The 26,977-nt window shown below is 49.7% G+C and overlaps 1 protein-coding gene across 1 annotated transcript in view; it reads left to right on the top strand.

Annotated features, from left to right (window-relative positions):
- The window catches only part of MYLK (myosin light chain kinase), a 232,765-nt gene that overhangs the window by 65,592 nt on the left and 140,196 nt on the right, over positions 1 to 26,977 (top strand). The window contains exons 3-7 of the mRNA XM_075556319.1: positions 20,303 to 20,351; positions 21,337 to 21,496; positions 22,630 to 22,795; positions 24,742 to 24,760; positions 26,029 to 26,549. Coding sequence (XP_075412434.1) covers positions 20,303 to 20,351; positions 21,337 to 21,496; positions 22,630 to 22,795; positions 24,742 to 24,760; positions 26,029 to 26,549 — 915 coding nt within the window. The remainder of the gene's footprint in view (positions 1 to 20,302; positions 20,352 to 21,336; positions 21,497 to 22,629; positions 22,796 to 24,741; positions 24,761 to 26,028; positions 26,550 to 26,977) is intronic.

Here is a 26,977-nt window from a genome sequence, read left to right on the forward strand (position 1 = left end):
TTGGTTTTCAGTATGATAGTTTTAAAAATCCCATTAACTTTAAAGCTCCCAGGGGAAAAGAACATTTGGCTATAAGCAAAACTATTTATTTTATTACTAAGTATATTCTCTTGCCTGCAGGAGTCCCTTTGTGGTGAGAACATTTCCAGTGGAGGCCCCCCTAAACCAACCTCACTGCCACCGAATCAATTCTGACTCAGAGACCCAATAGGACAGGATAGAACTGTTCCTGTGGGTTTCCAAGACTCTAACTCTTTCTGGGAGTAGAAAGCCTCATCTTTCTCCCTCAGAGCAACTGGTGGTTTCAAACCACTGACCAGCCCATTGTGTAGCCACTATGCCACCAGGGTTCCTAAAGTAGAGGCTATTCGCTGGTGCTTAAATGCAGATAGCTGAAAGGACATGGAGGGCCTGTCAGTCCCTCCAAAGTGAGACAAGTTTCCTTCCAACCTTCCCGGCCCTTCTAAGAGTTTATTACCGCGGAGGTCAGGCTCCTTTTTAACTGCTTCAGAAAACAATCATCCTCCCAACCTTGCTTTCCGCAAACACCATGTGTGAAGGCTGGCAGACAGAAGATTGAGGTATCCAGGGAAGGTGCCAGAAGGAGGCCAGGTGCACCTGGACCAATGGCCACTTCTTGCCCCATCTATCCTGTTTCCCCAGCTCCCCGGGAGGCAGACTGGCTGTTTCACAAAGCAGAGAATTCTTAGTGTGGAAGCTTTTCCACATTCTTTAGCTGAGTGCTCACTCCTTGGAATGACCTTCAGTGCCCGTGGGCTGGGGTGTTCCAGATGGAAAGTGGAGCCTGGCATGGCCCCTATCTCTGCCGTCCTACTGCCAGACATTTGCCTAAAATACATGTTGGGCTGCAATCTGAAAGGCCAGCAGTTTGAAACCACCAGCCACTCTGTGGAAGAAAGACAAAGCTTTCTACTCCTGTGAAGACTCCCGGGAGGCAGTTCTACCCTGTCCTACATTGGATGAGTTGGAATCAACTCGATGACCGTGAGTTTGGCTGGAGGTTTGGCAGCCTGAGCCAGCCCTCGTTTCTTGTGACCCGTGCGTGGGCAAGGCTGACTTGGGCTAAGAGGTGCAGGGAAGGTGGGTAAAACCAGGTCAGCTGGAAGCCTTCCTTTCCGTTCCCATGATTTCAGAATTCGGTTCTGATGTTTCAGCCAAGCTGGGACATCTTCAGTAGGTCCTGTACATGGAACAAGGGCAATGAAACAAGATGGCAGAGCTACAGAGGCATGGGAGTGTGGCAGTGACATCATCTGTCAACTTGCGAAGGGGTGAAGTCTAGCCTGTCAATCAGGTCGCAGCTTGGTGACCTCCTTTGGAGGCACAAAGAAGATAAATAGCTTGCTGGGGGCCAGACCCACACTCTCTCTGCTTCATCCTCCTGCTGACAAGACACATGAAGCTACACTAGAGCCCTGGAGCTGAAGGAGCCACGTGGAGACCCCTGCCAGTGCTGAGATGCTTCCACCACCACTGGGTCCACAGATTTTCCACTCACTGGCCTGTGATCTTCCTGAATTCATCATCATTGCATGTTTTGCGTGATTCTAAAGAGGAATTTATAGATTGGTATTGGACATATGGGCTAATATCAGACTTATGGACTTGGCTGGGATGTTTTTCTCAATATACAATTGCTCTTTGATATAAAGTTCTCTCTCATATGTATATGAGTGCCCCTGGATTTGTGTCTCCAGTCAACACATTATGATATCTAGAGTGGGGCTCTTGACCCTGCCCTGTCCTTCAGTTTTAACATGAAGGCACCGAGTGCTAGGCACACAAGGTGCTTTGTGCTCTCTAACCCCGGGCCACAGGGGAGGACCTGAAGGTTGCAACAATGACTTTCAGCTGATGTGTGCTGTGGGCCTACCCCAGAGACCATAAGCCTGGAAGAATCCACTCTGCTCCTGTCAGGTTAGTTTTTTTTAATAGTTTTGTTGACATCTAATTCACATATCATACAATTTAATCATTCAGTTAGTGCAATCATCACCACAATCAATTTCAGAACATTTTCTTCTCATACTCATTGATTTTAGCATCCTGTTTCCCCACGTCCTCCCCTGTCATGCCCCTGCACAATTATCAGTCCAGTTTCTGCCCCAGGCTAGTCCAAAGTTATGATCTGTGCCAGTCTAGCCCAAGGTTACAGGGCTCTAGCAACCACCTGCCTTCTCATCAGCCACCTGTGCTATGCTTCTTGCCTGATAGTGACTCAGAAATTTCAAACTCACTGCCATCGAGTCAATCCCAACTCGTGGTGATGCTACAGGATAGGATAGAACAGCCGCTGTGGGCTTCTGGGATTGTAACTCTTTACAGGTATAGAAAGCCTCATCTTTGTCCCATGGAGTGGCTGGTGGTTTTGAACTGCTGACCTTGAAGTTAGCAGCCCAATGTGGAACCCACTAGGCCATCAAGACTTCTCTCTGGAAAGAGCAGTGGTCTAGAATTAAGAGTGTCATGCCTTTGTGAAGCCTCTTGACTTCCGCATGGTCACGTTGAAGAATCAGGTGATCTTGGATTGAGTTTTCACTCCACTCATTGCTAACTATGGACAAATGAAACCTTTTAGGCTTTATTTCCTTCCCTGACAACTGGAGCCAATGGCTGTTCCATAGGGTGGTCTAAGGTTAAGTGCAGCACCGGAAATAGTAGGCGCCCAACGAATGGTAGCCTCGCGTAATCCTTGGCACCTGCTATTCGCATCCTCAGAACTATTTCCAGAGGGACAGGGGTGCCAATAATCCCTGTGTGCAGAGTCGAGGAGACAGCTTCCTCGTCTGACTTTGAACTTGGTGATTGGGGCAAGAAACAGCTAATGTTTCCCATGAGGATAAGCCCTTGATGCAATTGTTTGGGGCCCTTGCCCTCGTGTGGGGGTCCACTGGCCTTTTCCCTAGCATGGCCCCATCCAATAGAAACTTAGCACAAGCCGCATGGTCGTCTTCATTTCCTAGTGACTACATAAAGAAATGCCATGGCTCGGGGCAGTGGAATCGGTTCCAGCTCAGTGTGGCTGCTGTGCCACAGGATAGAACACCGCCCAGGCCTGGGACCACCTCACGGTGTTTCCTGGTTGTTGTTGCGGCCACTGGTGAGAAAATAATTTGATGAGTTACTTGGTGCAATGGATTATAATAAAATGTTTTGCTTGACCCAGGAGAGCCAAATTATTATATCAACATGCAATCAATATACAATTCTTGATGGGCTAACTTGCATCCCTTCTTTTTACCGTGCCATCGACCTCCGGGGGTCCTCTTAGACTCACAGCACACTTCCCTTGGGACTGGCCCTATTCCAGATGCTCCCCAGTCACCTGGGACTAGTGACTGCCGGGTTGGACAGGGCCACTCTAGGAGCTCCCATGGAGATGGAGAACAGCCAGGTGACTACAGAGTAGAAACCAGTGAAGCCACGTGCGGGAACAGGGTTTGGATAGTTCTGGGTGGTGCGATCCACAGAGCTGGTGGGGTGAGGGATGGCTGTGTCTCCAGGATGGTGGTGTGGCTCGGAGAAGGCCCATTGCATTTTAGAGACAAGAGAGCCACTTGACTTCGGTTAGGTGACGCTGTTGGGTGCCACTGGGTTGAGTCTGTCATGGCAATCCAGTGTGGCCATAGCACTGCCCCATTGGGTTTCTGGGGATGTACTCCTGAAGGAGCAGACTGTCAGATCTTTCCTCCTGCAGAGAGGCAGGCGGGTTTGGACCTCTGGCCTTTCGGTTAGCAGAGGAGTACTTAACCGCTGTGCCACCAAGAGGCCTTCCTTCAAGTAATAGAAGGCTGCTTTTAAGGGTGTATGCTTAGGAGCCAGAGAGGACCAGACTGGCAGCCCCTGAAGAGGCAAGCCCCACTTGACTGGGAGGTTCAGTGCCGATGTGTGTCTGGCACCTGATCACGGGGGATCTTTGGAAGTAAAGGTTTGACTCAGTACATCTGGGGTGGGACCAGAGAGTCTGCATTGTTAACCAACTCCAAAGTGGCCATGCCCTGAGTGCTGGTCCACAAACTGCATCTTCAGTATCTAAATAATAATAATAAACAAAACAAGCAAAAAACCCACTGCTCTGGAGTCCATTCTGATTCATGAAAATCTTAAACTCCCCTCCACCGAGTCAAGTTTGTCTCCTGGGGACGCTAGACAGGGCTACAAGGACTTGTAAACTTGCCAAGGAGCAGGCAGCCTCAACTTTCTCTCACGGAGCTGCTGGTGACTTTGTACCCCTGACCTTGTGGTTGGTAGCCCATCGCTTACCCGACAGTGCCACCACGCTCAAAAGGCTGAGAAGACAAATGCAAGACACTTAGCTTCGCACTGGGGTTCTCCTGCTCGAGCGAACCCACAATTACTGGAGAACTCATGAAACAATACGTGGCAGGGCCTCGCAGCTCCGGCTTTCTGAGTTCTAAGTGTGGGATGTGGCCCACGCCTTTCCTCCCTCACGAGTGTCCAGGTGGTGCACTCATTCTGCTGAGAGCCCATCCTTTGACAACCTTGGTTGGTGCCTATAGCTAGCAGGCACTCGCCGAAAGTGGGCTTTGGTCTTTAGATCTGCCAGTCGTCTCAAGGAGCGTGTCCAGCAAAGTCCTCTTGGGGAGAAGTCCACTGGGAACAAAGGAGCAGAGTTAGTAGTGGTGGCATGAGAGGGGCTGGAGAGGCCAAGTGGAAATACTGCTAGAAGGAAGCAACACAAGAGACTCAGAGAGAGAGAGACAGAGATAGATAGATAGATAGATAGATAGATAGATAGATAGATAGATAGATAGATAGATAGATAGATAGGTAGATCGGTCCAATTGCCCAGGCTAGCTCACGTTCCTCCCAGGCTCCCTGTCGCTGGCAAGGCTTGGCCGGTGGTCCTAGGAGAGGTCCTATGACTGGTCCAGTCTGCAAGGCACTGGGCCAGGAAGGCACCTAACATGGCTGCCATGTAGCTGGTCCCTTTGAAGGCCCACTGTCACAGCAGGCTCCCCAGGATGACCATTGTCCCATCTTAGGCCAAAGTCATTAAGAGTGGAGACTCCCTTCACCTTTAAGAGAGTCCCAGTTTGGAGAATGCACTACAAGACTACAAGGTTATACTCTCTGTGACTGATGTATCCGGAGGAGGGGGCAGCGAGCAAAACTTTGAGGTCCGTGCCGAGAAATACAGGGTCTTTCTGGTGGAGGGGGGTCGTGAGAATGGTGGTTGTAGAGGAAGTGGGTAGCGTTTATTGTCATCTCTGAAAAGGACAAATTCCAATTCCTTCACCGCTCTGTCCAAAGTGGAGCGCCATGGACAATCTTTAAAGGAGAAATGACCGTCACAGGGTATGGTGCCTACACAATGGGGGATAAATTTAATTGGAGACTTCCACCCTCTGTGGAGATTTCTCAGACATAAATACCAGGACACAAGTCATCATTCGCCCATCTTTCTGTCAGCACTCTTCCTTCGCTCCGCTCCTCATGCAAGGCCCTGCTTATCCTGGGAGACCCTTCCCCACTCTCCCCCTGAACCTTGAGAGATGCCGAGCTGCCAGCCTCCATCTCTCCTGGTCAAAAAGCAGAGACGTGTGTCTTGCTCTAGAATGTCATCCGGGAGTGAAGCGCAGACTCCTGGGACCCTCATCCAGCATGTGTGCCCAGAGCATGTGCAGACTGAACGGAGCGGGGCGTGCTCTAGGGTGACTGGCAGGCAGAGCGAGAGCAGTGCTTTCCAGAGGGAGCACTGCCCCCTGGTGGGGGCGGCGCTCCCCTCAAACACTGCATCATCTGGAAGCCAAGGAATGTGGCTGTCTCTAGAAGCTGGCAGTGACTCCTCCCCTGGAGCCTCCAGAGGGACCGCAGCCCTGCAGATCCCTTGACTTCAGTCCAGTGAGACCCACTTCAGACTTCTACCTCTAGAACGGAGAGAGATTAAGCCCTGCTGTTTTCAGCCACTGGTGATGGAGTGGTTATGCACTGGACTGCTAACTGCAAGGTCCGAAGTTCAAAACCACCAGCCGCTCCTCAGGAGAAAGATGAAGCTTTCGACTCCCATAAAGAGTTAGTGGTCGTTTGTTAACAACAGCAATAAGCAACTGATCGACTGGGCGGCGTCCAAGCTGCTCTGCCGGCTCTCTCCCCCCGCCCACCCCCAGGCGCCCTGCAGAGTTGCTTGTTAGGCCCCCATGAAACCAGCTGTCCTGCAAACCAAGGCTCCCTGATCAGGGACGACAGGGGGGCTGAGCCAACATGGCACCCAGAGTGCACCAGCAGAAAGGGAAGGGGTCTCATGCACGGGATTTAAAGGAGGAGGGGGCTTACTGACCACCTGGCCCAGCTCGACTGGCACCACTGATGCCAATTTTCCTGACTGGCTTTGGACCTGTAGGAAAGCCCCTGTGCCTTCCGTTTGGCCACTGTCCCTTTTCGGGGACAGCTGTCTCGGATTCCTTTAGTCTGCACATGGGATAGGACTGATACCATTACACATCCTGGCTCCACGTGCATTTGTGTTGCCTGAGATTTAAGTGACGTTCCTGCAGAATGTCTGTCGGCTTCTCCTCTTGTTCCCTCCTCCTCTGATCTTACGTGATCCTTTCTCATAACTCCCCTACCTCCCGTGCAGACCTGTATTTCCCACGCATGGACCTTACCCACCTTCTTCCATCAATCAAGCTCCCTGGTAGTCCGTCTTTCCCCAGGAGCTGCCCTAGTTAGCATCTGTGAGTTGGCATCCACTCGATGGCCCTGAGTTTGGTCCCAATGATCTAGTGCTGCTCTCATGGGGACATCCCCCGCCCCCTACCTGCCGCACACTTGGGTGTCTTGAACAAAGAGAACTTTGCTTTTTCATCATTTCTGTGGCTGGAAGTCTGAATTCCAGGTGCTGGCGATACAGCAATGCTCTCCTTGAGCTTGAACTCCAAGGTCATCTTCAACTTGTTCCCTTTCCTTGTAGAATCTCTTGTATATCTTAAAAGAGCTTATAAAACAATACGAACCTTTCTTCATTAATCAAACAGAGACAGCCTATTCCCAAGTGGGATTGTAACCATAGACACGGAGGTTAGAATTTACAACACATGTTTGGGGAGCGGTGGAGGGAGGGCAGGGGGACACAATTCGATGCATAACTGAAACATGTTCTCGATTTTTGTTTGCTTTGTTTAACAAACCCAGATAGAAACCTAGAAGACTCTTCGCTGTCACATCAGTGTTAACAGTATAAATGTGGTGGAGATGACAATTGTTCTTCCTGCCCCACTGGTCTCTCGGCTCTGACATTGCCGTGTGGCAAGACTCTTGGCTGAAGTCTCCCTTACTTGGCCTGTCTGAAAGGTAGATGACAAATTGCCTAGTCGTCTCCTTTTCTTGAAACTTGACCTCCAGATCTCCTTGACTTGAACTCCATCCCCCTCCTTTAAACTCACGTTTTCGCCAGTGTCTTTGTATTCCACCACCACCCTCCTTCCAGAAGCACACACGCCTGTGCCTTGCCAGGTCGTCTGAGTTTGACTTTGGGGAGGCTTTCTGTTCTTCCCGTCTGATCCTCCGGCATGCTTCTCTCATCTCCACCCTGGCCTTCATGGACTCGTGCTTTGCCCAGTGCGTGTATTTCTACCTTCGTCTTCACTCGGCAGTTTTTATTGCATGAGGTAGCATTGTTCACATCAGAGCAATAGAAAAGACTTGACCTTTGCCCTCAAGGACAGCCTATCTAGACTTTCATGTTCATTACCACATTGTGGCAGTGTAATAATGAAGGGCAACAGCAGGGCAGTTGACTGAGTTTGGATGCAACTGTTTGAGAGACGATGTGTTTTGTCAGGTTCCTTCTGCAGGAACTAGGTTGGTCAGCTCAGACATGGACACACTGAAGCCCATTAAAACGCAACACCATTCACGGATGAGCATCCACGTGTTTGCCGACGAGTTGTCACATTGGTTCTGCACGTTCAGAAGAGAGTCCAGGCTCAGAAGGCTGGGTTGGCCTCGGACTTGAGCTAATCTTGAAGAGTCAGTAGGATTTGGAAAGACAGTGGTTCTGACCATGTGGATGAAAGAGGTCGAGAGAAATGAACGAGGGCAAGAGGGCATGAGCGTAGAGTCCTAGAGACTGGTAGAGACAGAGGGCGCCAGCCCCAGGGCCATTGCTGTCAAGTCGATTTAACTCTCAGTGTCCCTGTAGGACAGGGAAGACATGTCTCATGGAGTTTTCCAGCCTGTGAATCTTTACAGAAGTGGCCTGCCACATCATTCTCCCGCTAACCTTTTAGGGTGCAGCCCAGTGCTCGCCCACTGCCCAGCCGGCACCCCTTCAGTTCGGGGGTGAGCGGAAGGATGGCTGAAGGGACACCCAAGAAGTTCTGCAGCAAGAAGCTGTGCACTTTTCAGCATCTCGTCCATTCCCTCTAGAATGACCCGACTTGGAATCTCTCCACTAACTGTGCCTTACTCCATTTTGATACCTTATGCAGCTCTCCCAAAGAAGTGGTCCCCTTAGCCACGCTGTACGGGTACCTCTGTTACCAAATCTCTTGTTGTTGTTGTTGTGTGCCACCAAAACAGTGCCAACACATAGCAACCCTCTGCCCAACAGAACGAAACACAACAAGGTCCTGTGCCATCAGTACCCCTGTTCCTCTGCGTGCACCCATCGATGCAGCCACGGGGTCACTCCATCTCCCAGAGGGCCTTCCTCTCTTTCGCTGCCCCTCCACTTTACCAAGCATGACACCCTTCTCCAGGGGCTGCTCTCTCTTGCCAGCATGTCCAAAGTACATCAGATGCAGTCTTGCCATCCTTGCCTCTAAGGAGTCCTCCGGCCTTACTTCTTCCGAGACAGATCTGTTTGTCTTCTTAGGAGCCCATTGGTACCTTGAATAGTCCTCTCCAGCACCGCAATGCAAACACATGGCTTCTTCTTTGGTCTTCATAAGCGTTTGTACTTCCCTTTATTTTCCAGAATACGGACATAGATTTGGTATCAATATTCAGATGACAGTGTTTGCGTGCTTGTATCTGTCTTTGGATGATCCTCCACAAAAGCGGGTGGTTCACGAGTGCAATGGACTTCTGCAGAGCTGGACTTAAAATCACCTCCCCATGCATTGAGTGGCTCCGAATCCGACACCTGCACTGACAGTGGTAGCTAAACGGCTCCCACTCCATCAGACGTGGGATGGGGGCTCAGATCAGAAACACCTTTTATTGTGTGTTCTTGTGATGACGGGATGTAAAATCAGCCTTAAGTGCTGAAGAAAACACCTGCTAGTTGGCTCAGTGATGCTTACGGAATCACAGTGGGAAGTGGTTCCAGATAAGGAAGTGATGATGCCTGGCATTTCAACCTCTAACAGAAGCCTCCAAAGGAAATCCGTTATTTTTTCCCCTGTAGAATATCTACTTTTTTCTTTAGAATACTTAGACAACTAGAGGTTCCTGGCAGCGATTTATTGCTCTATTTCTCTCTTCAAAAATTAATTTCATAACACTCCTTTTTATTACTGATAAGTAGAACCTATCTGCCTATGGCTGCTGTGTCTGTGAATCAGTCGCCACACCCTCCTGTGCCGTCTCCTAAATAGATCTCAGAGTCTTTCCGTCCCCACGGCCCCAGCTAGCCCTCACTGTAGCCCATCACCATCTCGATCTTATTGCTGAAGCTGCTGAGTCAGCTTCCTGCGCCGCCCTCTTGTTCCACTCCAATCTCTGCAATGCTGTGTAAAATTCTCCGAGGTGTGGCAGGCTGTTTCCATGAAGAATGACAACCTTAGAAACCCTGCAGATCAACTCGACTCTGTCCTCTGGGGTCCCTCTGAATCAGCCCAGTGACAGTCAGTGGCTTCAATTTGGGGTTACACCCAATACTAAGAGTCCTGCTGGTGAAACGGGGGTGTGGCTCGCCTGCCAGCTGAAAGGTGGCAGCTCTACCCGGAACAGCAGCTCTTCGGGTGGAAGCTCTGGCCATTTGCTCACGTAAGGATTATTGCCTAGAAAGCCCTATGGGGCTAGTTGTATTCTTTTACGTGGATTGACAAGAGCCCAAGACACTGGCTGGGCAACACTTAAAAACAATACAACGCCTAGAACTAGACCTCTTTTGTTGGTATGATTTTATTCCTTCTAGGGTTTAAGAAACACGAAAACTGCGAATCATTAGGTGATTGTTGGTCTCTGGAAAACTATTTCCTCTTAATTTGTGGGTTTATTGCGACTGATGAATTTGGAAAACTCCTTATTGGTGAACCTCTGATTTAGAAGCTAGGAGTGCTCTTTAAATGGCATCACTGGGCTCAGCAAACAGAAGGTAATTCATGAAGCCTATGCTCAAGTCCTACCCTAAAATGATGCACATTTATATATAAAATGCTAAGATGATGCCAAAAATACTTCACAAGGAAGATGGGAGGGTGTTTTTAAATAATCCTGCAAGTTTTTCAAAGAATAAAAAAATCACATTCAAGTGACTTGAATGTACCAAAAATAATCTTTGAAATAAGTATTTGGCGTGCTTGACACAGTGGACGGATGGATGAATTGTGCTAAGAGTTGTATGAGCCCCCAATAAAACGACTTTTAAAAAATAAATACTTGGGCCAAAGTTGACCACTCTTCCGCTTCAGACCCATCAGGGATTGATTGCTGTTTTAAAATTAAAACACAACATCCTTTTGAAAGCCCCGCCTGGTGGCCTGGCTCTTCCTCACATCTTCAGAGCTCTGGTCCCTCCTGGAGCCCCGCCACACACACTCTTGCACTCGTTCAGCACTCGTTCAGCGTGCCAACCCTGTTCTCAACTGGAGCTTGGGGCTACACGGACCCCTTTCATGGAGGGCTGCTCCCTACTTCTGGCCTCAGCCTAAATAGGGCATCCGTGGGGGGCCCTTCTTCATCACGTCTGTGTATCCTCCCCAACGCTCAGCTCTCCCTGGTTTTTGTACACATGAATCTTCTGGGGTTCAAATGGGAAATACCTTTTTTTCCCTCTGTGTCAGTGTTTGTCTTCTCTATTAAACTGTAAACTCTATTAAGGCAGAGCCACGTCTGTTCTACCAGTGACTGAATCCCCCAGGTCTCGCACATGGCCTGTTCCATAGATCAGTAGAAAACACTGAACTCTGATCAGCTCCCACTGCGGCTCTCTCTGGACTTCCTCTGTGTTAGAGTGCAGACTCGGTGCTGTGTGACTAAGGCGTGAGTTGGGACTTCAGCCGGCACCGTGAGCTGAAGGGTAACAACCAGGATGAAAGCAGAGCCTGAAGAGAAGGGCAAAACCTTTCAGAGAAAGGAGACATCAAGTTGCAGAATTCTTCAAAAATATTGTCTAAACCAAACAATTTCAGTGACCTTTGCTTTCTACTTTTTTCTCTCTCTCTCACTTTTCTTAAATAGAAAGTTTAGTATTTAACCAGAAAAAAATGGTCCTGGGCTTTTCTCTAGAAGGTTCCTTAGAGTAGTGAGGCACTCTAAATGAAGGTTGTCGCCCTCCAAGGGGCATTTAGGAGATTCGTGGTGGCACTTTTCACTTCCCAGAGTCCTGGTTGAATACCGGGTTAAGCAGTTGGGCTGTTAACTGCAAGGTAATGGTTCAAACCCACCAGCTGATCCTCAGCAGAAAGATGAGGCTGTCTGCTGCAGTGAGATTTACAGTCTCAGGAATCCTAAGGAGTAGCACCACTCTGCCTATAGGGTCACCGTGAGTCAGAATTAACTGGATAGTCCTGGGGTTGGACAATTTGGGTTTGTTAGTTTACCTGTGTTTGGGGGGACACTGGGCAATGGTAGGGGCAGGACTGTCTGAGAATTTTTCTATATTCCTCACAAATGCTCAATGTCCTTCTAAAAGAGACACATCACAAACACAAATTGGTAATTCCTTAGTCTCCAAGATGTGAAAAAAAAGTTTATGGGAAAAATTGCAAAGAAAGCCCGCTGATTTAAAAGATGTTTACAGACAGGGAAGCTTAAGCGGAATGAAGTTACAGCATCAAAATAATTAAAGCGTTTTCTCTACACATACTTTCTACAAAATTAAATAGGCGAGCACATATGTATGGAAAAACGTCCTAACCACACTGGCGCCCTGAAAACTGGATCCAAGGAGACCTGAGACTTGTATTAATCTGGGTAGACTAGAGAAACAAATTCATAGACACTCATGTGTATAAGAAAGAGCTTTATTTAAAGAGCAATTATACATTAAGAAAACATCCCAGCCCAGTCCAGATCAAATCCCTAAGTCCAATATTAGCCTATATGCCCGATACAAGTCTATGGAGACACAGTGCAGGCACTGTGCCCGATCTGACCCCATCACACTAAGGGCGTGCAACAGGGTAGCAAGGGGAGCAAAGCAATGAAGTCCCTGGGGAATACCAAAAATAGACTTTGGAGCCAGAGCATGGCACCCCATCAGACTTGACTGGAAAACACTCCTAAAGGTCAACAAACAGACCTGGAACTATTTATAGGCTTTTCCTTTTTTGTTATTTTTTTGTTTTGTCTTCATTTGTGTTGTGTTTGGCTTTGTCTTATTTTTGTGATTATTATTGTCACTGCATGGATATCTAGGTAAGATAGATGGGATAAACAATTCAGAGGAAAAAACAACGGGACCGATGGTTCCACGGGGGTCAAGGGAGAGGGGAAGTGGGAGAAAGGAAAGGGGTGTTAACCAACTGAGGGGCAAGGGAACAACAAGTGATCTAAAATTAATGGAGAGAAGGGTGTGTAGGATGACTGGTGGGGCTTAATCATGGGCAATGTAACCAAGACAAATTACTGAAACCAAATAAAGCCTAACATGATAGTTGAAGAAGAGGAAAACAAAAGGAAATAGAGGAAAGAACTAGGAGGCAAAGGACATTTATAGAGGTCTAAATACAGGCGCGTACATACATATAAATATATTTATAACAATTGGGAAATCGATCTATGTGCTTATATTTATATGTTAAGTATTAAGGTGGCAGATGGACATTGGGCCTCCACTCACATATTCCCTCAACCCAAGAACACTTTGTTCTAACAATCCGGCATTCTGTGATGCTCATCTTCCCGACATGATCCCTGAGGACAAAATGGGTGCATAAGCAAATGTGAAGAAAGCTGATGGAGCCTGACTATCAAAAGATATAGCATCTGGGGTCTTAAAGGCTTGAAGATAAACAAGCTGCCATCTATCTGAGAAGCAACAAAACCCACATGGAAGAAGCACACCAGCTTGTGTGATCACAAGGTGTCGATGGGATCAGGTATCAGACATCAAAGACCCAAAACACACACACAAAAATCATATCAATATGGGCGGGGGGGCGTGGGGGCATGGAGTAGATACCCAAAGCTCATCTGTAGACAATTGGACATTCCCTTACAGAAGGGTCACAAGGAAGAGATGAGCCAGTCAGTGTGCAGTATAGCACTGATGAAACATACAACTTTCCTCTAGTTCTTTAATGCTTCCGGCCCCCACCCCTGCCCCCCACTATCATAACCTCAATTCTACCTTACAAATCTGGCTAGACCAGAACTTGTACACTGCTAGAGATAAGAGCTCACAACAGAAGAAATCCAGGACCAATGATGAGAATAGAGGTTCCAGGAGGGGAAGGGGAAGATGGGGGCAGAAAGGGTGAACCAATCACAATGATCTATGTATAACCCCTTCCTAGAGGGATGGACAACAGAAAAATGGGTGAAGGGAGACAGCAGTCAATGTAAGACATGGGGGGGTGGATTTATAAATTGTTAAAGGTTCATGAGGGAGGGAGGGTTGGGTGTGGGGGAAATGAGCTGATACCAAGGGCTCAAGTAGAAAGAAAATGCTTTGAAAATGATGGCAACATATGTACAAATGTGCTTGACACAATGGATGGATGGATTGTGATAAGAGCTATAAGAGCCCCCCCCCATAAAATAATTTTTTTTAATTCCTCTTCAGACTCACAAAACACATGCAATGATGCCGAATGCAGGAAGATCACAGACCAGTGGGTGGAAAGTCTTGTGGATCCAGTGGTGGTGGAAACATCTCAGCACTGGCAGGGGTCTCCACATGACTTCTCCAGCTCCATGGCTCTGGTTCCATCAGCACAGCTCCATGTGGCTTGTCAACAGGAATATGTAGCAGAGAGAGTGTGTCTGCCCTCCAGTGAGCTATTTATCTCTGTCTCACCTCCAGATGAGGTCATCAAACTGCAACCTGATTGACAGACTAGACTCCACCCCTTCACTCTTAATAGTCTCAAGTTGATACCAGATTATGTAACTACGACAAGACTCTTAATACATTTATAGCCAAATATTGTTAAATTAGTGGAGACGCATGAAATGTTGGCATCTTGTTGATTTTATTGTCTTCTCCCATACTGTGAAAATGTGAAGTACAGTGCTAAGGAATCAGTGTTGAAGCACATGACTCGTGGAAGTGATTTATTTGGTTGTTGCTCCTGATTTTCTCTCTACTGCATACCTTCTCTGTAGCCCCTTGTGAAGGTACGGTGGGATTTAAAGAAATAGATCTGTTTCATTGATAGCTTCTTACTACCCAATCCTAAGTCACTAAAAGTATTGTTTTGACACCATACTTAGAAATAAAGTCTCAAATTTCTTTCCCCCCCCCTACATTTGTCTATAACTGTCTCTGTACGTTGTCTTACTGTGCTGTCCTTTTTCAAGGCAGTTTTCTTCTTTCTCTTCGCTACAATGTTTGGTCTGTGACTCCCCCTCCCCCTGATCCTTGTTCCAGTGTCCGGAGACATATCATCCTGTGCTCCCTGACTTTCCTGTGCTGCTTGCATGGGATCATTTGTAATGTTCACTTATAAACCCAAACCTTGATGGTGACTATTTCCTTGTGTCGCCTAATGTGACTGAGCACGTACATATTGAAGTAGGTATTGTCACCGTTCCCTTTCCTTCATTTAGTCTTGATATTCGAGTTGGGAGTCTACATTGATTTTTCCTCTGGGGATTATGTAGGTGGGTGGTGATGGTGGTTGTGTTGTTGTCGTTGTTAGGTGCCATCAAGTCGGTTCCGACGCTTAGCAACCCTGTTAGCAACGCAGCAAAACTCTGCCGCGTCCTGCGCCGTCCTGACCATTGTCATGTTTGAGCCCATTGTTGTAGCCACTGTGTCTGTCGGTCCTTCTTGTCCAGGACTGTCTTCTTTTGCTCTCGTGCTGCTTACATTACCAAGCACGATGTCCTTCTCCGGGGACTGATCTCTCCCGACAACATGTATGTGAGACGAGGTCATACCATGCTAGCCCATGAAGAGCGCTCTGGATGGACTTCTTCCAAAGCACATTTGTTTGTTAGTTCTTTTCAGAAATCCACGGTACTTTCAGCATTTCTCACCAGCACCATGATTCAAAGGCATCTGTTTTACCCCGCTTTTCCTTACGAATGCCCAAGTTTCTCATGCATAGCAGGCGATCAAAATACCACGGCCTGGGTTAGGTGCTGTTTAGTCCTCAAAGTAACATCCTTGTCTTTCAATACTCTATAGAGGTCTTGTGCAGCAGGTTCACCCAATGCAGCGGCTTCCAGGAGCATTGACTATGGACCCAAGCGAGACAAAATGTTTGAAAGTTTCCCTTTTTTCCCCCTCCCGTCATCATGATGTTAACTCTTAGTCCATTTGTGAGTACTGGCCTTCTTTACATTGAGGTATAATCCATACTGAAGGCTACCGTCCTTGATCTCCATCAGCAAGTGCTTTAAGTCCCCCTGTTTCAGCTAGAAAAGTTATGCTAGCTGTAAGCTCTTAACTCTGAGACCTAGAGTTCGAAACCCAAAAGGGAAGAGTTTGTTCAAGATAGCCGAAACTGAAGAAACTAAAGAAAAATTCAAGCCTTGAGTTGTAAGATCGAAAGACGGTATGGACAAAATATTCAATGACGCAGGAAGCATCAAATGGAGGTGGAAGGACACACGGAGTCACTGCACCAAGAAGAACTAGTCGACATTCCACCTTCTCAGGAGGTAGCCTATGAGCAAGAATCAATGGATGGAAGGATGGTTACCAATGAATTCCATTTCAGCTGGTAATGGGACCAAAACTGTCTTATAAAAAGCAGGAATTTCTTCTGATAGAGAGGAAGACCCCATGTTAAGCAATCTTCAAAATTCCCTTGTGTTGGCTAAAATTAGAATGGTTGCTGCCCAGATTTGCCCGGAACAGGCGTGGGTTGCCCTGTCATCCTGGGGTAATTAATCACTGTGCCCGTCTCACTGTCAGGGGACTGTGCTCGGATGATAAAGTACATCACCACTTGTGTTCAGGAGGACTTCCACGCCTCGTGGTCATCATTCCATGACTCCCATTTTGAGCCGGATTCTGTCTTGAGTCAGAATATGACCAGAAGGCCTCTCCACCATTGGCTGTTTCGCTACCGACCCTGCCGGCTGTTCTTTCCCTCGTCCTCGGGAACTCTACGGTGTCTGGGTGAAGTTCCTGGAGTGTCTCGGACTTCCCATCAACAATGTGGCCTGCCTTCGCTCATTCTCACGACTCTCCTATTTGGGGGGGTTTTACCTTCCTCCCTTTTCCACATTGTTTTTTCTACTTCGCCTTGCTGCTTTGCCAGATTTCCATACTTTCACAAAATTAATTTTGCCTTATCTGACCACTTGTATCCGTAAATTTTATTTCCTATAAATAGATCCAGTTGGTTATTTTAGCCCGCATTCCTTTTTTTGCTTTGATGTGAACTCCCTGGTGCGTCAGCCTTCCTCGATGCCATTTTTAACGGACTGCTTTATGCGTTACCTTTGGACCACAGCGTAACGGGCTCTTTCCCAGACACGCTAGCGTCGCCAGCAGCCGTCTTGGCTGTGCTTGGGGAAATGCCATCTGCTTGCTCTTATTTTCTTTTTCTTGAGGAATAAATCAAGGTGGTTAGTTCCCAAGAGTTTTGAAGATGGTCAGTCAGATTTTTACCGACTCTTGTCGCTAAGATGAACTGGCTATGTAAGGGCAGTAGATGGACACAGAAGTTTCCAGCTGGGTGTCGGGGATTGGGAATTTGGGTGATGTTGGTATATGGAGCATCTGATGTCAGGAGACCCTATTCGCCCTCTGCGTGGAATATTTTTTTCTGCACGTGGCTTGGCCCGTATTTTGTGTTGTCTCTGTTAACGTACGGGTAAGTCATTTGTATTGAGAGAAATTCTAGAAAATACGGCTGAAGAAAATTGCTCCGAGTCCCACGCACAAAACCAACCACCGTGGCTAGCCTAGCATGTGGCGTCTTTTTCTTCCTTTGTATCCCCAGGTCTGGGTCTTTTGTTCTATTTTGACATAACTCCGATCAGATTGAGTGGGTCCTTTTGTATGCTGCTCTTTGTGTTTTCATGAAACCCACTTATTGGACATGCGTTTGAATGTGTGCTTTGTGCCGGGCCCTGTGTTGAATGCCTCTCACGAGGGAGCGCTAGGAAGTCCCAGTGAGGAGTAGAGGGCCAGGGGGAGGGAGAGGGAGAAAGGGCAACCTGGTCAGAAGACGAGGGGGATGGTGGTGGATCTTGAGGACAAAGCCCTTCCTGGAGGACAAGCGTGGCCCTTGTGTCCAAGGCAGTGTGGAGGCCAGCGAGGTCAAGAGGGTCCTGCTGATGTGAGCATGCTCAGCAGCAACTGGGAACATAGTCTAGCACATTCTGTGAGCTCTCGGTATTTTTAAACATAATTTAGTGGCTGCCTACGATGGCTAATCATACACTTGACGTAGCAACGTACGATCTTTGAGCTGTGTGCTTTTTTTTTAACTATTAAAAATAAGATCACGGACGCTGCTTTGTAAACGTCCTTGTCTATTTTGAGCATCGTTTCCTTTGACTGGGGGCCCAGCGAGGGAGGTGCTGGGCCAAGAGCAGAGCCTCTTCAGAGCCTGCGGTTCTTCATGGCTAAGATTCTTTCCAAAGGACTGTGGGACTTGGACTTCCTGCAGCTGTGTCTGTGCTTGCCCGGAATCCTAGCTGTAAATGGGCGGTGAGTTTGTTGAAGCTTGGACAGAGAATTGGATGGCAAGCAAACCCATTATGGGATGGAAACTCTGCAGCTCATAAACTAGTTATGTGAAAGCACACATGTCCAGTGACTGCCAATGGAAGGAGCCCCGACTTACAGGTAGCGAGCGCTGGGGTTGATGACATCATGCCTTTGCACTAAGGTGCTGGTGAAAAACTGAAAGCAGGTTTGTGCAGGGGGACCAACCTCCCCACAACCAAATTGGGTCTAAGGAGCAGTTGTGTAATTAAGGGGTAAATTAAAGAGACATTAGTAGGGGATAGGGGAGTAGGGGGAACCCATCACAATGCGGTATGCCCCCCATCCCAGGTGACAGCAGAAAAGTGAAATGAGACAGCAGCTGGTGTAAAACATGAAAAAATTTATAAATTACCAAGGGGGCATGGGGGAGGGAGGGAGGGTGACGGAGGGAAGGTGAAAAATGAGGAGCTGATGCCAGGGGCTCAAGTAGAAAGAAAATGTTTTGAAAAAGATGATGACAGCAGATGTACAGATGTGTTTGACACAACGGATATATGCTTGGATTGTGATAAGAGCTGTAAGAGCCCCAATAAAATAAAAGAGAGACACCAGACAAGATAAGGCATGCAAGGGCTCAGTGTCAGGAGCCAGGTCCCAGCAGAGAGAGTGAGTAATGTAAGATCATGAGCTTTTATCACCCCGGACTTGCAGGCCACGGTAAGCACTTAAGTAACAGGAAGGGGGTATACAGCATGTAACGGGAGGGAGCGAGCTAGGGGTGTGGATACAATGGGAAGGGGGGGCACTTGAGGCACCCAAGTGACAGGAAGGCATGTACCTAACAAGGTGAGTGGACTTTAGAATCAAGATGGCAGCCAAACCTTGGTCAGCTGAGTTGGCTTGACCTTAGGTGTCTTTGGGCTCTCCTTCGGGGAACAATCTATGATCCCTATCAGAAGGGAGAGGGCCTGTCCTAGGGTGGGCCAGACAACAGGGTCTGATTGCCCGAGATGCCTGACACCCTCCAGGTAGGTAACCCTCAAGCAGTTGACCTCCAAGTGTATAGTCGGCACCATGTGTTTGCAGAGAGCACCTCAGATGTGGCATTATCAAGGGGGCCATCGTGGGGAAGGACTGTTCCTTACGAGAATGTGAGTGGGACGCATCTCCAACCCACCAACGTGAAGGTTCCCTCCACAGGAGCCTTGACCTCCCAGACTCCTTAAGGCATCAATGGTGAGAGTTTGTCCTCAGACACTCGCTTCCCGTTTCTGCTTGGCAGAGAGAAATGGCTCAGCCAGGGTCATCTTCTTCATCTCTGTGTTCCCTAGTATTCATATCGATGGGATCCAGCTCAGCATTGAAGAACGGTTGCCCTTTTCCATAAATGCCCTGCAAATCCCCCAGAGCAGCTGCCTGCTAATACCAGCGAATGACTTCTACCCTCTCCTCTGCCTGCCTGGGGTGGGGTGTGGTCAACCTCTCCAGCATGTGACAAAGAGAGAACAGCTTCTAGACTAATCAGCATCTCAAAAATGCCAACCACTCCTCCGAAAGCCACTACTTTCTAATGACTTCCTGGTCACATTAGGAATTGTCCCAGCAGCTGGGCAAGAGGAGCTGACCGGCTGCCTTCCTGGGATTGCTGTTTAACTGTTTCCTGCCCACTGGACAGCTCCTCACGCAGGATTTTTAACAGTGCCTCCCCAGGACTGGCAGCCCCCGAGTGTGCCCACATCTCACCCAGCACTCCCAGGGCCTCACCCGGGACTGGCAGGGCACAGTGCAGCTCACTGTCGCTCCCTGGTAGCTTGCCGTCAGTCAGCTAGCCTCCTTCACTTCAGCCTCTTGCCACTGGCTGCACCTTCCCAGAGGGTTGACATCCACCGTGAACAGAGGGTGAGAGACGCTCACATCTCTCGCTCCCTTTAGCTGCGTCATTTTTGAGAGACATCTTGGATCACCACAGATAAAGGCCTGGGTGTCTTTTGGACACCCCCAACTGCTTCTGGCTTTGTGACCTTGTGTAAGCGACTCAGCTGCTCTGAATCTCATTTTCGCATCTGTTAAAAAGTGGACAGACAGGTCCTGTAGTTCCAGCTTCAGCAGATCATTGTAAGAAGTGAATGTGATCATGTGTTGTGAAGTACGTACCACACAGTGCCTAACCCCGTATACCTCAGTCAGGCTCACCCTCCCACCATCGTTCTCTCTCCCCGACTCGAAGGGTGGGTCTACTGGCTTCCCTTGACTCTAAGCTGGTGGCTCAAACCTGACTCTTCAACCTTCTTTTTGTGTGTTTCACACTTGTAGGGGGGCTTGTAAAGAAGCATGGCCAGCCGGCTGATTCCAAAATGTTGGGGTAAGTTCTAGATTATCCAAGCCAGGGTCAGGGTGGGGATGGCTTTTCCTGTTGATTTGGCCAATATAGAAGTAGGGAGTTGCTTTTCTCAGGCGTTTTAGGTTAGAGTAACTAATCGGTGGGAATCCTAGAATAAAGGGTATCAAGTATCGATCAAGTGTCATTTACCCAGAGCCTCCTGACCTTTGTGAGTAGCCCATTTCACTGGGCCAGTTTCTGAATGCTAAGGGAGCAGGGGATGTGACCATCCTGTGCAGGGACCTCCAAAAATGGAGTCCCTGGTCAAAAGGCATAACGAGGCAAGCTCAGAAGAGGCCATCATATATGATGCGTCGGATGAAAGTAAATCTTTATTAGTCAGGGTGAGTCACAGCAGCTACTGTAACAGACAAGCCCCCGAATTGCAATAATGTGACACAGTTCAAGCTTATTTCTTCTTAGAGGGAGGCCTGACTCATGTATTTCTGAACAGGAAGAGAGCTCTCCCCATGATCTTTCAGAGACCCAGGCTCTTACCCTGCTATATAGCTCTAGCTTCTCCCGGGTCCTCAGAGCGTCTGCTGGTCGTTTGCATCTGGCCAGCAGGAGGAGCAAGAGAGTAAGTGCAGGGACTCTCCCAGGAATAGACAGGGATACATGACGAATGTATCTCTGTCCCGCAGAGAAGGGGCACACATCACTTCTCTTACCAGAGCTTTTGGCTAGACTTCAGTAGAATCCAGCTATGGTTAATATCCAGGGGGAGGGGCACTGGTAAAGGAAGTCTAGCCAAATGCCCAGGAGGGAGAGGAAATAGATTCTGGTGCTATAGATTTTTCCAGAAAGGTTATTAGCAATGTATTTCTAACGTGCAGAATTGAGTGTTTCCATAGAATTAGGGTAACTACCCTTTGTGGACTTCTGAGGTAGAGGGAGTCCTGGGGACCTGCACTGCCACCTTGTCTGGGGCTGGGTTCTCCATAAGCTGATTTCTTTCCGGGGACAGGTTTTCGGCCCCTACGGTGGAGACCCGCCCTAGCATCTGGGGAGAGTGCCCACCAAAGTTTGCCACCAAGCTGGGGCGAGTGGTGGTCAAAGAAGGACTGATGGGACGATTCTCCTGCAAGGTCACTGGCCGGCCCCAACCACAGGTCACCTGGCTCAAGGTGAGGTTTCTGTCTTCTCTGACTGGACCAGGGAAGTGTAGGGTTAGACCCTTGGACTAATGGGAGTCTGTCCATTCTTTTTGTTTCACCTGTAGGTGATTACCAAGGGTCCCCTACATAGTTTATAGCCATGCTTGTGCTTGGCCCTCTCTTCGCACTCTCTTTATGTCACTCAAGAGCCCTGGTGGTGTGGTTACATGTTGGGCTGCTAGCTGCAAGGTCAGCAGTTCAAAACCACCAGCCACTCCTCAGGAGAAAGACGAGGCTTTCTACTCCCATAAAGAGTCACCGTCTCAGAGCTGTGCCCTGCCCCATAGGGCAGCCAAGAGTCAGCATCGACCCGATGGCAGTACATCTGGTTTTCCGGTTTATGTCACTCAGACCACAGTGTTCCCGTAATTTTCTCTCTCAGAACACAGCACAAAGCTGAGGCAAGCCAGAAGTGGAATCTGAAGTCATGTGACTAGGTTTCTGGCCAACGCTCCCTGATTCATAAAGTGATCTGGGGCAAGCCATTGACCTCGTGGAACCCCGATTTCCATCCATGTGAGGGAGAGAGGATACCACCTACTCAAAATGCCCGTTGGGGGCTCGGTGAAGGGCTTTCAGCCCTGTTCCATGTTGGGCAAAGGTAGACGTGGAGGAAGTGACATTGAAGGGGGGAGGCAAGCACCACAGGCCGGACAGGAGGTTGACCTGGCAGCGAAGAGCATCGGCAGTGGACGTCAAGGTCAAGAACAGGTTTCCCAAAGATGAAACTCGTGGATAATAAAAGGGAGGTGGGACATTTTTTACCTACTTCCTAGTTTTCCTCAACTGATCCCAGAAAAAGCAGAGGAAACAAAGGAGAGCTGGCGTGGGCGGCCTACAGGCGATCCCACCTCAACCAGGGCTGCCCCCCGCCCCGTCCGTTCCCAGGCATCCGGTCTAGGCTGGCCTGGACGCACACCACATGACTAGATCCCAGTCAGGCCAGCATCCTTGCATGTCCACAGACTGCTCTCTGACCATGTTGACAACACCTGGGGCCCGTGCCCTGACATCTGTCCCACCCAGGCTAGGGGGAGGAAGGAACTGCAGTGCCACCGAGTGAGCCAGCTTCTACGACTGACCTGCCCTACTGCCACCCACAGGGAAATGCCCCTCTGCAGCCGAGCGCCCGTGTGTGCATGTCTGAGAAGAATGGGGTGCAAGTTCTAGAAATCCACGAAGTCACCCCAGATGACGTGGGAGCCTACACGTGCATGGTGGTCAATGGGTCGGGGAAGGCGTCCATGTCTGCGGAGCTTTCCATACAGGGTATGGCCTGGGGGTGGGCCTGGGGGTGGGGTGGGGTGGGCCTAGGGGTGGGTCTGGGGGTAGGCCTGGGGGTGGGCCTGGGGGTGGGGTGGGGTGCAGATCCTGCATTGCACATGTTCACTACACGTGTTCCCTGGGGTGGGGTGGGGTGTCTTTAGCCAGAAGAAAGGACAGTGGGGCAAGCAGCCCAGACCCAAAGGCGCGTCCTGCACCCACCTCATCTCTGTCTCCAGACCTTTCTTCCCACTCCAACCCCTCCTTAGATCTATAACTGCAGCTTGGACAAATGGGCAAATGGCGGGTACAAATCGGGTCAATGACATTGTCCCCAAATAAACCTGTTTAAAGCTTCACTCGTCATCCAGTCTGTCCTCCAAGTCAGGTATTTCCCAGCTCAGTTCTTGTCACTCCACAACCCCCGTTTTTCTTCTCACCCAGACCGGGCATTTCAGTCTCACCTTTGACCCCAGCCTCTTCCAGGCCTTAGTCACCAGCCCTGTCACTGCTTCCCTTTCACACCCTTCCCCCAGGTACAGTCGGGGAAAGCTGGAGTCAGTGGTTGGGAAAGGGGATCAGACATCACTGCATGGGAGCCAAATCCTTAACTAAGGTGGGATTGGGGGAATCCCGAAAGGAGATGACCCTCAATCTTCTCTTCCTCTCTTGATGGCTCCTGTTCTATGATTTTTGTTTTCGTGCCTCCTTCCTGTTTAGAAACAATTGCTCCCTGCTTTCGTTACCTTTTTGTGTGTGTCTATGTTCCTGTTTTCCAAAAGGCACAACATAAATGAATTTTACATTGCAACCCAGAGCATGCATATGCATATATGCATAGTTAAATGAAATACATTCCATGTGGTCACTGTGTACCCCACATAAATATTCTAAACCAGTAAGAACAAAATCATGGTGCCCACTGCCAGCTGGGGATGTGCTGTTGGGTGTCTAAAGAGGTGTTGGCCACTCCCCCTGGCAGATCTTATGCCCAAATAAAAACTCAGACCAGCTCCCATTCCAACACACGGTGACACCACACATGCCAAAACTGGGGCTGTGCGCGGGGTTTGCTTTTCCAGAAGTAAATCATCGGACTGTCCCTGCCGGGGTCTTCAGGGTGGACTTTACCCTAGCCTTTCCATTAGCAGCCGAGCACATGGGCCATCGGCATTGCCCAGAGAACGCAGGTTCTCCTGGGACTGACATGAAAGACAGTTCCGCTCGGAAAGGAAGCATTTCATGACTGAATGGTGCATTGTCTTGGATCTGCTCAGAAATAACTCCAGAACCAAAACAAACAGACAAACAGAACCTAGAAGGAACAGACAAGGTATAGCACCATTCGATGTGGCCTGAATCTGAGTTCTATTTTTCGGGATTTGCTATACGCTTTTCTCTACTCGAATGTGCTTTGACATTTTCCATGATAGAATTCTTTTTCAAGAACGCGGCAGGGGAAAAAACACGTTCTATGCTTTTTCTTTGAAGAACCGAATGAAGTTACACATTCCCTGTACAGTTTTTAAAGCAATTTTGTGTCAACACGGATCACTTTGAGGCGGTTGTTTTTGCAGGACACCTGATAGTTCAAGGTGTGGGGGTTCGAAATGTTCCGTGGGTATTCATTTCTGTGTGTCCTACGGTTAGATTTTGTCTCCGTCTGGAAAGTAGTCTACGACCCCAGGCCCAACCCTCTGAGGCCACTAGGAAAGAGCCCCTGCCAGCCCCGGGGGACAGCACCGGAAGCTCTACCAGTGTTTGCCAGGACAGTAGGAGTTGAGCGGACGAACTGCAGAAGTTCAGGACAGGCGAGCCAGACTGGGCCACCAGTGACAGGGAAATGCCTGGGAAGTGGAACTCCAGCCCCAAGCAGAGGGATTGTTATTTGATCATATTTCCTTCTTGGGGTACCAACTGTTCCACTAACACGCTTCCTCTTTTCCCCACAGGCTTGGACAACACTCACAGGTAGGTCAGGAGAAGTGGGGCATTGTGACTCGGCATGCGGGGCCGGGGGGGCGGGTAGGATTGCTCATGAGGGTGTCGCTCCTTTATCCCGAGTGTTTGGTTTTCCTATTGAGAGTCCCCACCGGCTCTGTGCAGGGGTGCCCTCAGTATTGAGGCTCTCTGAGAGTTCAACACTCCCAGTATTGACTCGGGATCTTCAGCGAGGCCCTCTCTCCACAAGGAGCGCCTTGCGCATCTCAGGATGCGGTACAGTCATTCATTCATTCAGTAAACGTTTGCCAGGCACTTCATTTCCATCAGGTGGGGCTCAGTATGACTACTAGACACCGGATATTCTGGGGTGAGCAGCCTGCCTACTGCAGAGAAGGGCTTGGAGCAGAGCTGCGGGGGGGACCCACTTAGAAATGGAGAAGGCGACCTGAACCACCGCTGTCTGGCTTAGTGTGCTGGGAGGTCGCTTCTGAAGACGAAGGCTTGAGGGCTGAGCTCAGAACTACCAAGAGGAGCCCAGACTAGGCGCAGACAGAGTCCGGGAGCACCTGCCCCAGCGGGACTGGTGTAGCTGCTGTGTTGCTGGGTGGCTTTGAGTGGATTCGGCTCGGAGTGGCCCCGTGTGACAGAGTAGAATGCGCTGTGGTGTTTTTAAGGCTGTAACTTTCCCAGGGAGTCACTGGGCGGACGGACTCAATGTCAGCCTGTTGGTTAGCAGCCAGCCCCTTCACCAGCGCTCCCTCAAGAGCATGCACTGCGAGGGAATGTTAGCCGGTGGGAAACCCCTGGGATGAGAAGGGGGCATGTGCTGACCCAAAAGAACACCCGGGGGCGGCTGCTTGGTGTGTGAGGGAGGCAGTCCTGGGAGATTCAAGAGGCAAGCTCCTACAGGGCTGTCCTTGTGGGCATCTTAAGAAGCTCGGCTTTTTTCTTCATTGGATGGGGATGCAGGTGGAGACTCCTTAAGCTTGGAGTGGCAGCATCCGATCGATGCTCTTATTCAGGTGGAAACGTAGCAAGGGGGCCAGCGTGGAGGAGGGGAAGCCAGCTGGGTGGTGTGGACGAGTGTGGGGGCACCAGTGGACACGAGGGGAAGAACAGCGTGGGAGAAACGGGGCTCTGGCAGGGGGTGCTAAGAATGGCTACCTTCATGTGTGGGCTTGGGTGGCCCCAGCGATCTGTGGGATGCTGAGTCATGTGTGTGAATAACCCGATGGTCATTCTGTCCTCCGGCCCCCGGGCCTCCCCTCCCCGCTTCCACGACCACCATCAAACAGGTCATGTGCGAGAGGCACCCAGGCTGCCAGTGCAGACACCAGGAGGGACGTGACCAATGGCATCACCAAGGGACCCAAACTGGGCAGCCTGGAGACGGCGGCCCAGAGTAAGAGAGGTGCCTCCCCAACCTGGGCCACCAACCACCAGCCTCAGGCCCTGAGGGACCCCAAGGCGGCGGCTGAGCCGTCTGGAGACTCTCCACGAAAGGACGTGAGGACCCCCGTGCTCCGGAAGACTTCAAGCACCATCACCCTGCAGACCACAAAAGTCCAGCCTGAGCATAGAGCCCCGGGCTCGAGGGCTCTCTCTCCCTCCAGGGAAGAGCAAAAGAAAGCGGCACCCCCGCCAGCCACCCTCCACACACGGCCGCCCGGCCTCCAGAGCCCAGGCGCCGTGAGCAAGCCTGCTGCCAGGAAAACCCCCATGGAGACCAGGAGCGAGTCAGCAGCCCCCAAATTTGAGTGCCAGCCCCAGAGCCAGGAAGTGACTGAGGAGCAAGCAGTCAAGTTCAGATGTGAGGGTGAGTGGCGCTTTCAGGCTCACTGGTCCCCAGGTGCAGTGCTTAGGTGATCATGCCCATACAACAATGCACAGCTGGCCCTGGGTCTTCTATGTCCACCCCATCTCCATGCCCCCCAGGGTGCCCCCATGCTGGGGACTTTCCATTGGGAGGGACTCAGAAAAAAAGTCAGACAGTGGCCCTTTGTCTGTTGCTGAATAGAGCATCAGTCCTGTGCCCTAATTTCACGCCCCCCCCTCCCCGCCTTCACCACGGTGTCCTCCAAGAACAAACAGCAGACATTCCTATCTTTCCGCCCCGCTGTCTGGCTCAGGCTGGCACAGCATCCTGACTGGTTCTTGAATTCCTCCTCCTCAAGGCCCCTGCCTTCACCTCAGGGTGTTCACACCTTTGGAGCCGAGGGTGGAGAGCCAAAAAACAGGAGGCAC

This window comes from Tenrec ecaudatus, chromosome 8 (genome assembly GCF_050624435.1).
Source record: "Tenrec ecaudatus isolate mTenEca1 chromosome 8, mTenEca1.hap1, whole genome shotgun sequence".
Lineage (NCBI taxonomy): Eukaryota > Metazoa > Chordata > Mammalia > Afrosoricida > Tenrecidae > Tenrec > Tenrec ecaudatus.